The following is a 13,921-nucleotide window of genomic DNA, read 5'->3' on the forward strand; positions in this document are numbered from 1 at the left end:
ATAAAACTGGACATACAGGTAGGTCGCTTGTTCTAAATGACAACCATGCAAAGGAAGCAAATGTCTTCCCTAAACACCTGACATGTTTGTGTACATGTTTTAAAAATATTTTTGATACACATTGCACCTCCAAACAGAGGTGGCCTCTCAGTAATTATGCCTAAGTAAATGGCAAACCTTCAGTGTTCTCTGGAAATATGACCCTATTCCAAGAAACACACTATTGGTATTATGAGCTCCTGAAGTTAAATCTCTGCATTTTTGCATAAATGTTTTGCATTATGTTTTGTGCATGTTTTTGCTGTTGCGACTTATCCCAGGTTAATCACTTCTGATACTTGAGTATACTTTCATTTCGCACAGAAGAACAAATGGACCACAACTTTAACCATCTTGCCGTGGTGCACTGGTGTGCATGGGTGTGCACCCCAGCTCCCAAAGAGTCTGATTAAATTTTAGGCATGACACTGCTAACATATGGCAAAGATGAGCATCGTTGTTCTTGATATGAATGCCAGTGTACAACCCATATATTATATTGCCTGGCATTAGAAATGTTCGCTAACATCAGAAGTGTGAGCATTGATTTATCGGTCTGGACTGCTAATCATGGTTTAATCATTATTTTTAATTACCACACCTTCTTCTACCACCACGAGCAGTGGAACCCGACTGCACAGCACCGCGTACACCATAAACATCCATGATGCGGGGAGGCTGTTTATTAGAAATATTCCAAGTATTTTGGGCAGAGTTTGTTTTTCCATAATTCTATGGCTAGTTTTTTTCACCGCAGTACTCAGTAATGGGTCTCATTCCTGGAATTTGTTTCTTCCTCACCAAATTTTCCATTTGCACAAATTACATGATGATTTGCACAAATTGTACAAAGATTTCAACTCAAAGAGATGTCAACATGTCAACTCAATGTCAGAGATGTCAACTCAAAGAGCAACATTTCTGGGTGTGTAAAAAGCATTTTTAACCTCCCACCAAATAGAAATGATTAACTCTGGAACAATTGGCCTTGTTAAAACTTTTCTTTCCGTTATTTTGGTTTTATTGTTTAGTTACTGCCTGAGGGAGAGGGGATGCAATTTAGCAGCAGTGCTGAATAATGTTTCTCTTGGAACTATATCTTGAAGGTACTGTAACATGCGAGGTGTGGCAGGATGTGGAGACGAGCATACACAAAACACGCAGTTACTGAAGTACTTAACGCAGTGTAAGGCTTATGTGAACACAAAACACGTATGGGACTCATAGATAGACTCTGACAAAGATGAGCACGGAACACTGCGTAAACGCACATTAAATAGACAAACTACACGGGACGAAAGTGATGACGATACGAGCCGATACAGGTGAGACCGATGAACACACACACGTAGAACCACACCCACGGAAATACACATATAGACATAACTAGACGTTGACTACATGAACACACACCCAAAGGGACGGTCTGGGGCTGTTTCGCGACAGGTACACTTATAGTTGGTAATATTTCATTTATTTAATTATGATCGGATGGGTTTACATGTTCAGTCAGAAAAAAAAAAAAAAAAGGTCCATGGGTCCTGTTTAGACCAGATTCTGACCCTATGACACTGTCATTGTAAGCAGTCCAGTCTTTGTTTTTCCAGTCGTATTGTCCAGTTTCAGTAATTGTCCGACAGGAGTGGGTCTGGATTTGGTATTGTGTAGCCAACCGTCCTCAAGCTCTGATGTGTTGCACAAATTCGAAAATCATCTTCCGATCAAAACCATTGTAAAGTCAGTCTGACCTTTGCCCTCTGACCTCTCTCTTCAGCTAGGCATTTCCGCCCGCAGAATGGCTCTCTGGACGTCTTTATTTTTCGAGCCGTAATGTGTAAACTACAGACTGTTTTGCAGGAAATCATGCGTTTATTCAAACCAAACCAGCCCGTTCTGGTGTATGAGAATATTAACTGAGGTTTGATCCGTATTTGCATGACTTAATGTATGGTGCTGCCTATACATGCCAATGTAGAGAGGAAATTTAATTTTTAATTTTAACATTTACAAGTTTTTTGTTTTTGCATTAAAATTTTGATTCTGTCATTCATTTGATTCTGTCATTTTGTCATTCTGATTTTCATTCTGTCATCAACTCTAAAAGCTCTTTTATTTTTTTTGTTTTGGGCTCTTATCTTTGCTGGACAATAGGCTGTTCAGAACATAGTTTGATTTCACTACTCATAATTACATAGATTAAAAAAAACACTTTTTTGGGGATGTTGATGGGCTTACATCAAGTACATGTAAAAAAAACCCTCTGATTTGTCAGTGTTCGGTGGGTTTGTCAGTGTTCCATTTATTATTGGCTTAAATCTAAGAAAATCAACCATTATGAAACTTACACAAATAGTACCAAACTTACTCAATTTCCACAAATACATTTACTTCTGCCCCCTTCACAAGGACTTCACAAAAACAAAAATATTTAAAATATTAAAAATAAATAAGTTTCTTTCTTTTAGATAATCAGACTCTGAATATTTCTGACAATAACTTTACCAATTGATTATCCACACTAACTTGGCTTGGCATGAAATGATTAAACAAGCTGTCCTCAGAGCAGTTTTCTCAGCATGGGTAATTAATCATGCTCAGAGCGACGTACTCATTTTCATGGGATGGCTCGACGTACATTCACTGATTGTTTTTGTTGCTTCATCGCCATGTCCTGTGTCTCATGTATCATGTCCTGTGTCCTGTGTCTCAGGTATTGTGTCCTGTGTCTCAAGTATCATGTCCCATGTCCTGTGTCTCATGTATCATGTCCTGTGTCTCAGGTATCATGTCCTGTGTCTCATATATCATGTCCTGTGTCTCATGTATCATGTCCTGTGTCTCAGGTACATGTCCTATGTCCTGTGTCTCAGGTATCATGTCCTGCGTCCTGTGTCTCATGTATCATGTCCCATGTCCTGTGTCTCATGTATCATGTCCTGTGTCCTGTGTCTCATGTATCATGTCCCATGTCCTGTGTCTCAGGTATCATGTCCTGTGTCTCAGATATCATGTCCCATGTCCTGTGTCTCAGGTATCATGTCCTGTGTCTCAGGTACATGTCCTGTGTCCTGTGTCTCATGTATCATGTCCCATGTCCTGTGTCTCATGTATCATGTCCCATGTCCTGTGTCTCAGGTATCATGTCCTGTGTCTCAGATATCATGTCCTGTGTCCTGTGTCTCATGTATCATGTTCCATGTCCTGTGTCTCAGGTATCATGTCCTGTGTCTCAGATATCATGTCCTGTGTCCTGTGTCTCATGTATCATGTCCCATGTCCTATGTTTTTTTGCATATACAAACACTAAAAACAGTCCAGTCCATTCTGAATGATCTATGCTGTCATATTTGTGCAGCAACTGGAGTTGATTAGCAACATCAACTGTTGCATGATTGTCAATAATTTATTGGTGCATCAAAAACCTCCTGGACTCTGTTTCCAGTGCAAACCTTATGAAAAAGAATGTGTAACTGGACTCAAGAGTCTGCAAATTGTGAGGTATTTATTTAAGAATGTACAGTAGGCATATCAAATAATCATATCACATAAAAAACCTATGAGTAATAATAAAACACTGCACTGATTCTTAAATTATGTTAAGATTAAATCAGCTTTAAAAGCAATACATTAATCATAATGTGGTTGTGATGCATTGTGGAGCTATGTTTACAGAACTATGCTATCTGGATTCAGTTAGAAAATCCTCTGAACTGACTTATCTTTTTAGTTTATTGTATATAAATTCAGAAACATCATAGGTTTCGGAATGTAACTTCTACGTATTTGCTGATATATTAATAATATTTATTTTTTCATTTATTTGTGACCTACTTTATTATGCATTTGAACAAAGCTAACTTTATATTCAGGGATAGATTTAATGTATTTATTTATACGTCCTTCTTCTGAGAGTCCAAGAAATAATATCTTAGGATTATCTGATTAGTGAGTCAAAAGAATTAACAAGAGTACAGCCATCCAATGGAGGATGGGTTCCCTTTTGAGTCTTGGTCCTCCCGAGGTTTCTTCATAATCCCTGCCTAGGGAGTTTTTCCTTCCCACTGACGCCACTGGCTTGCTCATTAGGGATCTGGACCCATGCGCTTGTAAAGCTGCTTTGTGACAACATGCGTTGTAAAAAGCTCTCTATAAATACATTTGACTTTGACTTTGACTTTAAAATGTTAATTATTTCAGTTCAAAAACTAATCCACAATACAAAATGTGCAACAAGTAAACGGGTTAGAATACTTTCTGAATTTATTACACACACAGTATTGTACTTTGGTATAATATAGAAGTGAACCAGAAATTGAATAATAACAAAACAACAACAAAGATAAATACAAAACAATACCATCACCATTTCAGCAGTTTCACAGAAGTAGATGTTTGGTGGTCAGAGGTGGTCATTCATCATGAGCCCCATGTAGATGTATGAAGACCCAGAGCCGCTGCTGTTCACCAGGAGTGATTAGAGTGAGTCAGTTAGCCAGTGAGAGTTACAGTTCTTAATTCCTGGTAGAACTCATGAAACAAATAATCAAATGTCCCAGAATATAAAAATACTGAAAAAACACGTTTACTTTGTTCTTCAAAGGCTTTAACGGCACATAAACACCTTAATACCTTTCTTCTCTGCTTTCCCTGTCCATGGCCACATAGCTTATTTTCTTTGTCTATAATTATTATAATGATATTTAGGCTGCCTGCCCAAATACAAAGATAAATTACACAGTACTTGCATAACAACTAAGTATTTTAAAAAGAAAAGTAAGATAGATAGATGCAAAAAAGAAAAAAACATCTTTTATATCTTTCAGCTGTCCTGGGAACACCTCCGTATCCTCCCAGAAGAGCTAGAAGAGGTGCTGGGGACAGGGAAACCTGGGCCTCTTTGATTAGGCTACTGCCCCTGTGACCCAGATACTGACCCGGATTGGCGGATGTGAGTGGGTGGATGGATGGATGGATGGATGGATGGATGGATTAATTTTCTATTTTCTGAAATTCATTAAATTTTGCAGGAGGTTCATTGACACCTACTAGTTAATTTCATTTATACAAATCAAGTAAGATGTAGTGCATTTGTAGATATAGCTGACTGACATCATCATACCAATGAAAGCAAATGTTAAAGGTATTATTCAGTTCATTCATTCATTCATGCTCCACAGATCTGCCCTAGATCTGAGCCTTGCTTGCAGTAGTGACTTTTATGAATGAAGCATTGAGTTGTTATGGCACAGAATGCTTACACCCTGAGCAACAATCAGTTCTAATTGAATAAATAAACAAATAAATTGTCTAAATCCCTTAATCCTTTTCATTGTGTTATTGTACATTTCTGTTGTATTGTGAGCATGACTTCTTGCATAATTCTTAAATTGCTTTTATATTTCTTTTCGTGATCAACAGCACCAAGTCCAGATTCCCAGAAATGGATTAAATTAACTGTTGCACTGAACTGCAGTGTTGAATTGAACTGCAGTGTTTGATTGAACTGCAGTGTTGAATTGAACTGCAGTGTTTGATTGAACTGCAGTGTTTGATTGAACTGCGGTGTGATCACCGCTAGACTTCTTATATTTTTTTGTCTCACCTCACATTTATTATAATCCAGCCCCAGAGGTTTATTTGTGTCACAAATTGAATGAAAATGCAGCAAAGACTGAGCAGATTAAAGTAGTTGGGGTGTCTTTGTGTTGCAGCAGTCAGTAATTAAAGACAATATTGCGAGTCGTATTAAGGCAGGCCTATTGATTTTATTGGTTAGCTGGCAACCATTGCCTACAGTCAGCTCATAACTGACATTCCTCAAATGCACTTTTTGAAATCTATTACCTTATTTGATATAAGATAACAAATTTATATTATTTGATATATGGGCTATGTAGTACAAATGTCCATAGACGTGCAGAAGGTTCCTCTTGGTTTAATAATACGTTTCTCTTTCAGCCCAACCTAAAAAGGTAATTAAAAAGAGATCAGAAAATCCCATACCCCACACATGTAGTCATTTGCTCTATAGACCGAATACACGTTTTGTGCCCTGTTGCTTTGTCTAGGGATATTTGGTACAATTGAAATCTCAGATGTTGGAAAGGCAAAAATATAAATAAATACACACATGGACAATATAATTTGATCCTCTTCTAATTGCATAAAGATTAGAACTCTGTCGTTATCATGTTCAGATTACTAATCTTTTGGTTATGCGAAGCTTTTACAAAATCTCTATAACTGAAAAAATAAAAAATAAAAATTGTAAATATAAAATTTCTACCTCGTGGGTTCCGTCTAATGATGTATTTTCGGGTCTCATCATATATGAAGATGACGAGTGCATATGGTAGTGCACATAACCACCACCAGGGTCTAAAAAAGAGGCGTGGTGATATAATTAGTTATATTGCTAGCAACTGGTGTTGTCACACCTACATTATTTAATCTTGATAAAAGTAAATTGAAAAGAAAATGAAAATCTGGGATTGGCTGCATTCCTCGTGAATTTCTTGACAATAATGATTGCCACCATTTATTGTTTAACATAAACATTTGCCCACATCCTTACTGTCGCACTGGTGCGACAATTGTTCTGGGAGGGTTAAGGAATACTATCCCAAGGTTTTGGAGTCAAAATAAAAATCTAGTGCATTATTGCGTATTTGCAAATTGTAGTGCAGGCAAACTTACTTGAGAGGATACATTCTAATGGCTACATCCATGCCTGGGCAGTAGGACAGGAAAGAGGCCAGGGCTGTCTCCTCCAACAGGCCAAAGATAAGGATTTTGTTCCTGGAAAAAATAATATTTTCCCATAATTCTGAATTCTGCAAATGTAATAAACTTTTCCACCCACTTTAAAACTGTTCAGAAAAGCTTGGAAATGAATGCTGTCTACGCACTTCATTTTTTGTTGCACAATGGAGTTCATCCTTGTCTTACAGATGAGCACGTTGGCCCACTGCACAATGACAATGCTGATAAAGAATGCGGTCTGGCATGTGTACTCTATAATCTTTCTGCTCTCATAAGTCTGCAAAACAGAAGCACGTGTTGAATGAGACAGTGATGAATGGGGGAGAATTTAGCAAATTAGCAGGATTTAACAAATCCTGATATGGATGTGTAGGATGTACCCATTGTTGGCCATAGCTATCCTCCAGATCATTGTGTTGTTTGTCATCCCAATAAATACGCAGTCCTAACACGTATGTGGGCAGGAATCCATTCTCAGCCAGAATCACAAAATAAGTGAAAAAACCTGCAACTGCTTGTATCATTCCTGAAAGAAATAAAACCTCAGTGTTACAATGTAAAATGTTAATTGTATTAATATTTCTACTTTGCAATTCTGAGTGACATACTACACAAGCCTAGAATACAAATAAACTTCATTAGGTTCCAATTGGTTCTAAGGGGTTGCAAAATAAATTAACATTCTTAAAATGTTTTAACTAAAATTTATATTGCCTCACTAGTCTTACCAATCTGGCCGTATGCTAAACTGACGAGTCTTTCATTGACTAGCTTGTCTTTTTGGGGGTTTCTGGGCCGTCTCTTCATGATGTCACTTTCAGCACTCTCGTAGGCCAATGAGATAGCAGGAACCTGGATATAATAATAATTAAAAAAACATATCAATGGATATATTTTCTATATGAAAATGAATGAAATCTTTACTGTATATCTATCTATGAAATATGGAATATATGGAATATCTATCTATATATCTATATATAATACAGGTACTAAAAATTCGACAGAAAGTTAGCATATACAGATGCTATTCTGTGACACAAGGTTTCAAGTGAAACTAGTCATTTTGGACACAGTTCCATATCAGTGCTTGTTTTGTGTCAAGATTACAGAAGCAACTATAAACAAAAAGATAAACATGTTGTTATTCTTACCATGTCACTCCCAAGATCAATACAAAGTATAGCTACAGTGCCGAGAGGGAGAGGAATGCCAGCAATGATGAAGAGTAGAAAAGGGGAGATCTCTGGAATGTTACTAGTCAGCGTGTAAGTGATTGATTTCTTCAAGTTGTCAAAGATGAGACGACCTTAAAAGAGAAGTACAGTTTCATTACAATATTCAGATCAGCTCAAACTCAGCTTTAAGAAAATGTTTTTGGCATCTCCTACCCTCCTCCACTCCAGTCACGATGGAGGCAAAGTTGTCATCCAGGAGGATCATGTCAGCAGCCTGTTTGGAGACATCAGATCCAGCGATGCCCATAGCAACACCAATATCAGCCTTCTTCAGAGCAGGAGAATCATTGACACCATCGCCTGTCACAGCCACGATGGCCCCCTGTAAGAACAGAGACACTGACAAATAAAAAACTTCAAATCTCCCCTTACTGGAACTCAGAATGACGAAATATCTCATTCTCTATAAAAATATAATACTTTCATCCTGGTACCTGTCGTTGACAGCCTTCGACAATGATGAGTTTTTGCTGTGGTGATGTTCTCGCAAACACAATCTCAGTGTGGTTCCTCAAGATGTCATCCAGATCCTCTGGACTCATGTCCTTCAGTTCTGCACCGTGAACCACACAGGCCTTTGCCTCTCTGCAGAGATGTTTGACGTCAGTCAGGAGCAATTGGACTGACTGTTTGAGAAATGTTTCACCCCATGGACCACTGCAAAATAAATATCACTTGTAAAAGCAAATAAAAACGTTCAATGTTACCTCGGGTCTACTTCTCCAACAGGGATGTTCAGGCGAGCAGCAATATCTTCTACAGTTTCATTGCCCTCAGAGATGATACCCACACCCTTAGCGATGGCCTTAGCTGTGATTGGATGATCACCAGTGACCATGATAACCTGGAATCACCGGAAAAAAGTTATTTAATACATATCAGCGGTCATCTAAATATGCATAACAGATTTATGCAAGCTAAAAGGTGATACCTTGATCCCAGCACTTCTGCACTTGGCTACTGCGTCTGGTACGGCGGCACGAGGAGGATCAATCATGGACATGAGGCCAACAAAGCACAGGTTCTCAGTGGGGAAGTTCACGTTGTCAGTGTCAAAAGCAAAGCCCACAGGGAACTGCTCATTGGGCAGGTTGAAATGGCAGAAACCTGGAATGGAGCACAAAACAGTATGTAAGCTCAATGTTCTTGAATCGGCAGTTGTGTATAATTTTCAAAGAATGGCCCTCACCTAACACTCTTTCTCCAAGGCTTCCAAGTTTTACATAAGCGTGTTGGAAAGCGTCCTTCATTTCGTCATTCATGGGACACTCCTCCCCCTGAATCATGATGTTTGAACATAAGTCCAAAATCCTCTCTGGTGCTCCCTTCATCACCAATAAGTGCCTGGACTCAGAAGCGTTGGGGTTCTGGTGGACGGAGACCTAATGAAAGACAATTGAGCTTCTGTTAAAATTAGCAATGAAGTCATCAAACCCTGAAACTGTATTAGAACGTTAAGTCTAAGTACCTGGTACTTGTTAGAGGAGTTAAAGGGGATTTCTGCAAGTTTTGGATAGTTGTCTCTCATCTCCTTTACTGAACCATAGCACAGTTCTATACACTTTAGTAGAGCAGAATCTGATGCATCTCCAGACGTATCTCTCTGTTGAAAATTATATACAATTCAGACAGTGGCAGGCTGAAGGAGGTGTAGTTTTTCTCATCTTGAAGTAGAGCTACTGTATGAGCTATTATAGGTTAGAACCCTATCTAAACATCTTCTGGAAATTTGAATCTCAGATGATGGAGATGGAAAAAGTTCAAACTGCTCCGTCTTGAAGGTGTTTATGAAAAAAATGTGAGGAAAGTATCAAGAACAAACCTTGAGGATGGATTTTTCTTTGGTCTGATCAGAATGAAATTCAGCATGGTTGCATAGTCCAGACACGCGAGCAAGGGCCGACCATGTAAGAGAGCTCCTGTCAAAAGAGGTTCCACTCTGGTTCTCCGTGGTGTCGGCCTCGTGGATCTGGTTGTCAAACCACATGTGAGCCACAGTCATTCGGTTCTGAGTGAGGGTTCCTGTCTTGTCTGAGCAGATGGTGGAGGTGGAGCCAAGAGTTTCCACAGCTTCAAGATTCTTCACGAGGCAGTTCTTCTTGGCCATGCGCTTGGCCGTTAGTGTCAAACACACCTAGAAGAGGTAATGAATTAATTAGGAATATTGAGTAACCACTGTTGTATCATATAATGCTCAGGATTGTGCATGACCATTAAAAGGCTAAAATATTAAGCAGAACTCAGTGTCCATATATGGATTTCAAGCAGTCCTGTATCATGATTGATCAGTAACATCTCAATGGCCCAAACTATTTACTGAACACCATGTTGGAATACATATTAGTTAGTCTACATATCAGTTTTAGATTCACATGAAAAAATACAAAAACAAATAACTGCTATTTTCAGTATATTTTCTATATTTTGTTGTCAATCAGAATTTTTCAATTCTCTGTAATAATTTCAGTATGTTCGGATGTTTGTGTAACAAGTTTGATGTGATTAATTTCTGTCATTAACTTTTGATTTGGCTTGGGGCATTTACATTTCACATAAAAAAAAAATTAACATTTTCATTGTTAATATGAAATAACATATACATATTTTTTATAACTTCTTCAATAGCAATTAAATTTGAATTACATTTGGGAAAACTGCACCGAAGGACGTTATTTACATTATTATATACTATGAGCTATCTGTAACAATCTTGGAGGTGTGTTTTGGTATGAGCAATACTTACTGTGACTGTGGCAAGCATACCCTCAGGCACATTGGCAACAATGATCCCGATAAGAAAAATGACAGCTTCCAGCCAGCCGTATCCGAGGATGAGGGACAGGACGAAGAAGCCCAAACCCAGACACACCGCCACAACAGTGATAATGTGGATGAAGTGCTCAATCTCTTTGGCAATTGGGGTCTTTCCTCCCTCAAGACTGGAGGCAAGAATGGCAATACGCCCCATGACGGTGTGATCACCAGTGTTGATGACGATTCCTCTGGCAGTGCCTGTAGGGAAAAATAAAGAATAAAAAAGAATTTATATATATATATATATATATATATATATATATATATATATATATATACAGCTCATTGACATAGACATTCATATTTTAATTTTTATTTTACTGGTTTGTGAAGGACACACAGTTAATGTGTATCTTTGTACCTTCCAAGCAATTTGTGGAAAAGAACACAATGTTTCTCGTTTCCAGGGGGTTTTCGTTGGAGAAGTCAGGAGTTCGCGTTTGAGGCTCAGATTCACCAGTAAGAGACGAGTTGTCCACCTGGGAAGAAAGGAATACAGACTTGTGATATGCAGCCTCATGGATGTTGAAATGGTTCTGTTTTTATCCCTCTTCCACAATGCAAGCATCTTAGCTAGCGTTTTCAAAATAATTCAGGGGTAGGGATCCGAGAGTTGCTCCTCCTGCTCATTGCTGAAGGTTTCTGAAGTTTCTCACTAGATCATCACAATTAAAACGTGTCTATGTCCATGATATATGCTCAGTCTGAGACTGGTATGACTCAAAGCTTACACAGCTAACCAGGGAGTGTGGCAAAGGTTTGTATTTAATAGGTGTGGAGTTGTACTACATTATAACAATCAAGCAATCAATCTGTGGTAGGCATGATTCTATGAACATGGTAACAAATTTGTTCTTATGAATTTATATAGGTAGTAGTACTTGAGTCATTTGGTAACCTTTGGATGGACTTTAGTGCCCCTTTACTGTTTACATTTTGTTGAACCATTTGCTAGTTTATTATCTTAAAGGGGAAAGGGGACAAGAACTGAAACACCTGAGGGGTGATCAAATGTAATTAAGTTAATTTGCCATAAATAAATGCATTTCGTTAATGATCTACTAGGCCTTTGTCTTACCTTGCACCCATGTGCAGAGATGATACGCAGATCAGCAGGAACTCGGTCGCCACCATTAATCTCCACTAGGTCACCAGCCACAACTTCTTCAGCATTGATATTCTTCTTCTTCCCATCTCGAATAACCAGGGCTTGCTATATATATATAATGCAATGAGGTGAGATCTGGGATGCATGAAACATTAATATTCCTATTATAGTTTGTTGGTATTGTGTATATTATTATACATGTGGGACAAGGTTCTTGAAGGAGTCCATAATCTTTGAACTCTTAGACTCTTGGTAGTATGAGAAGAATCCAGTGACCACCACTATAGCAGCAAGCACAATACCCAGGTACAACTGTAGAAAAAAAGGCAAACGATGTGAAAGCAGCAAATATGAATTTTGTCAGTATTAATTATTGTGTTATTTTTATACTAAGACAATAAAAAAATGCAGATCTTACATTATCACTTTCTGGTTCATTCTCTGTGGTAAACTGGATTGTAAAAGCTGTAAAACAGAGGAAAGAACCGATCCACAGTAGAGTGCAGAATCCTCCAAAGAGCTGTCTGAAGAACTTCACCCATTCTGGAGTTGCAGGAGGCGGGGTTAAAGCATTGGGTCCATCACGGACCAAGATCTCCTTTGCACGGGAACTGGACAAACCCTTACATGAACAATTAAGAACAGCATTATTTATTTGATTTCAAACAACTGATGTGGTTAGAGTCAGGTTTAAAATAATTGGGTCTGAAAATATTACAAAACATGCAAAAAATAGAAAAACAAATTTTCACAACAACACATTTTTCAGAAAAAAATTTAAACATGAAAATCATGTCTACTTCCATTATATTGGCTTACTATATAGTTAATTGTATCAATGTGCATGCTTGTGCAATATTATAACAGATATCATTCATTAACAAGAAACATTTCTTACAAGACATCATCTACTCACTTTGCTAAGGTCTGTTCCATATTTGCGATGCAACTCGTCTAATGTCAACTTGTGATCATCCTACATGGTAGTGGAGATGAAAAAAAACTATCCTTTCATTTTTATGATTCTACTCTTTCTCTTGAAACATATTATATAGTAATACAGACCATATGCCATGAGAATGAAGTCTCCACACAGTCATCAGCTAAGCCATACAATTATTCCCATAAGATTAAGATTAAGCTGACTAGTTGTTTTTCTTACCAGCTCCACTTCTTTCTTGAGCTCTTCAATGTCTGTCTTCTTCTTCTTCTTCTTACCTCCATCTTCTGAAGTCGCTGTCAGGTTGTATTTATCATTTCCTGTCTGTACAAAACACATGCAGTTCAAAGCAGGTAACATCTAAATGCAGAAATGAAAAAAATTGCAGATGAAAAATTTTGCATTCAACTGATGAAAAATTCCAGCAAAAAAATAATAGAACGTAAGGCCAACATAAACAAACAAATAAAAAAAGTGGTCAAAAACCAAACAAGTGTATCTCTTACTTTTAAACCCATTGTTTATCTTGTTCTTGGGTTGTTTTCTAGCGTTGTGTTATAGTATCTGTTTTTCCAAACCTGCCTGACAAACCTTTATACCTCACAAATTACACCTTTCCAAAGGGGAGGAGGTTTGGTCAGACCTGAACACAGACGTAGGTAATTTACATTTCTCCATGGCAGTGAAGCAAAAGTCTTCCCAAAACATCTGGGAAGTGGGTGAAGTGTTTGTGGAAAAGTTTTTAAAGTATTGTATAGATACACATTACATCCATACAGGTAGGTCATTTCAACTCCTCAACATTGTATGTTTACATAGAAATATTCCAATATTCCTGTAATATGCCAAATATTCCTAGAAAGGCACTTGTGACATAAACACCTTATTCAAACATTTGTCCAAATGGGAACTTAGATGTAATATTTTTATATTCCAGCTACAATATGCAGGGCAGTCCTATCTTTTGTAAGGTCATATCAGAAATTTGTACTCTGAATAATTAAGTATTTAATGTTTTTT

At 37.8% G+C, this 13,921-nt stretch overlaps 1 protein-coding gene across 2 annotated transcripts; it reads right to left on the reverse strand.

The window, feature by feature from the left end:
- Positions 1–4,356: 4,356 nt before the first annotated feature.
- LOC143483989 (sodium/potassium-transporting ATPase subunit alpha-1-like) lies at positions 4,357–13,517 on the reverse strand. Of its 2 annotated transcripts, XM_076982396.1 has the most exons (22): positions 13,408–13,517; positions 13,124–13,225; positions 12,878–12,937; positions 12,380–12,583; positions 12,160–12,273; positions 11,932–12,066; positions 11,215–11,332; positions 10,783–11,051; positions 9,862–10,173; positions 9,508–9,642; positions 9,229–9,421; positions 8,971–9,146; positions 8,747–8,883; positions 8,474–8,624; positions 8,193–8,361; positions 7,956–8,110; positions 7,530–7,653; positions 7,182–7,327; positions 6,948–7,078; positions 6,736–6,837; positions 6,326–6,417; positions 4,358–6,003 (listed from the first exon to the last, which is right to left on the reverse strand). In XM_076982396.1, the coding sequence occupies exons 1-22, from the start codon at positions 13,417–13,419 to the stop codon at positions 5,975–5,977; spliced, it is 3,066 nt and encodes a 1,021-aa protein (XP_076838511.1). In that variant the 5' UTR covers positions 13,420–13,517; the 3' UTR covers positions 4,358–5,974. The 2 variants fall into 2 exon arrangements, with proteins under 2 accessions (XP_076838510.1, XP_076838511.1); XM_076982395.1 differs by lacking the exon at positions 13,408–13,517 and having other exon boundaries at positions 4,357–6,003; positions 13,124–13,240.
- Between the last annotated feature and the right edge of the window lie 404 nt (positions 13,518–13,921).

This window comes from Brachyhypopomus gauderio, chromosome 20 (assembly GCF_052324685.1).
Source record: "Brachyhypopomus gauderio isolate BG-103 chromosome 20, BGAUD_0.2, whole genome shotgun sequence".
In the NCBI taxonomy this organism is placed as follows: domain Eukaryota; kingdom Metazoa; phylum Chordata; class Actinopteri; order Gymnotiformes; family Hypopomidae; genus Brachyhypopomus; species Brachyhypopomus gauderio.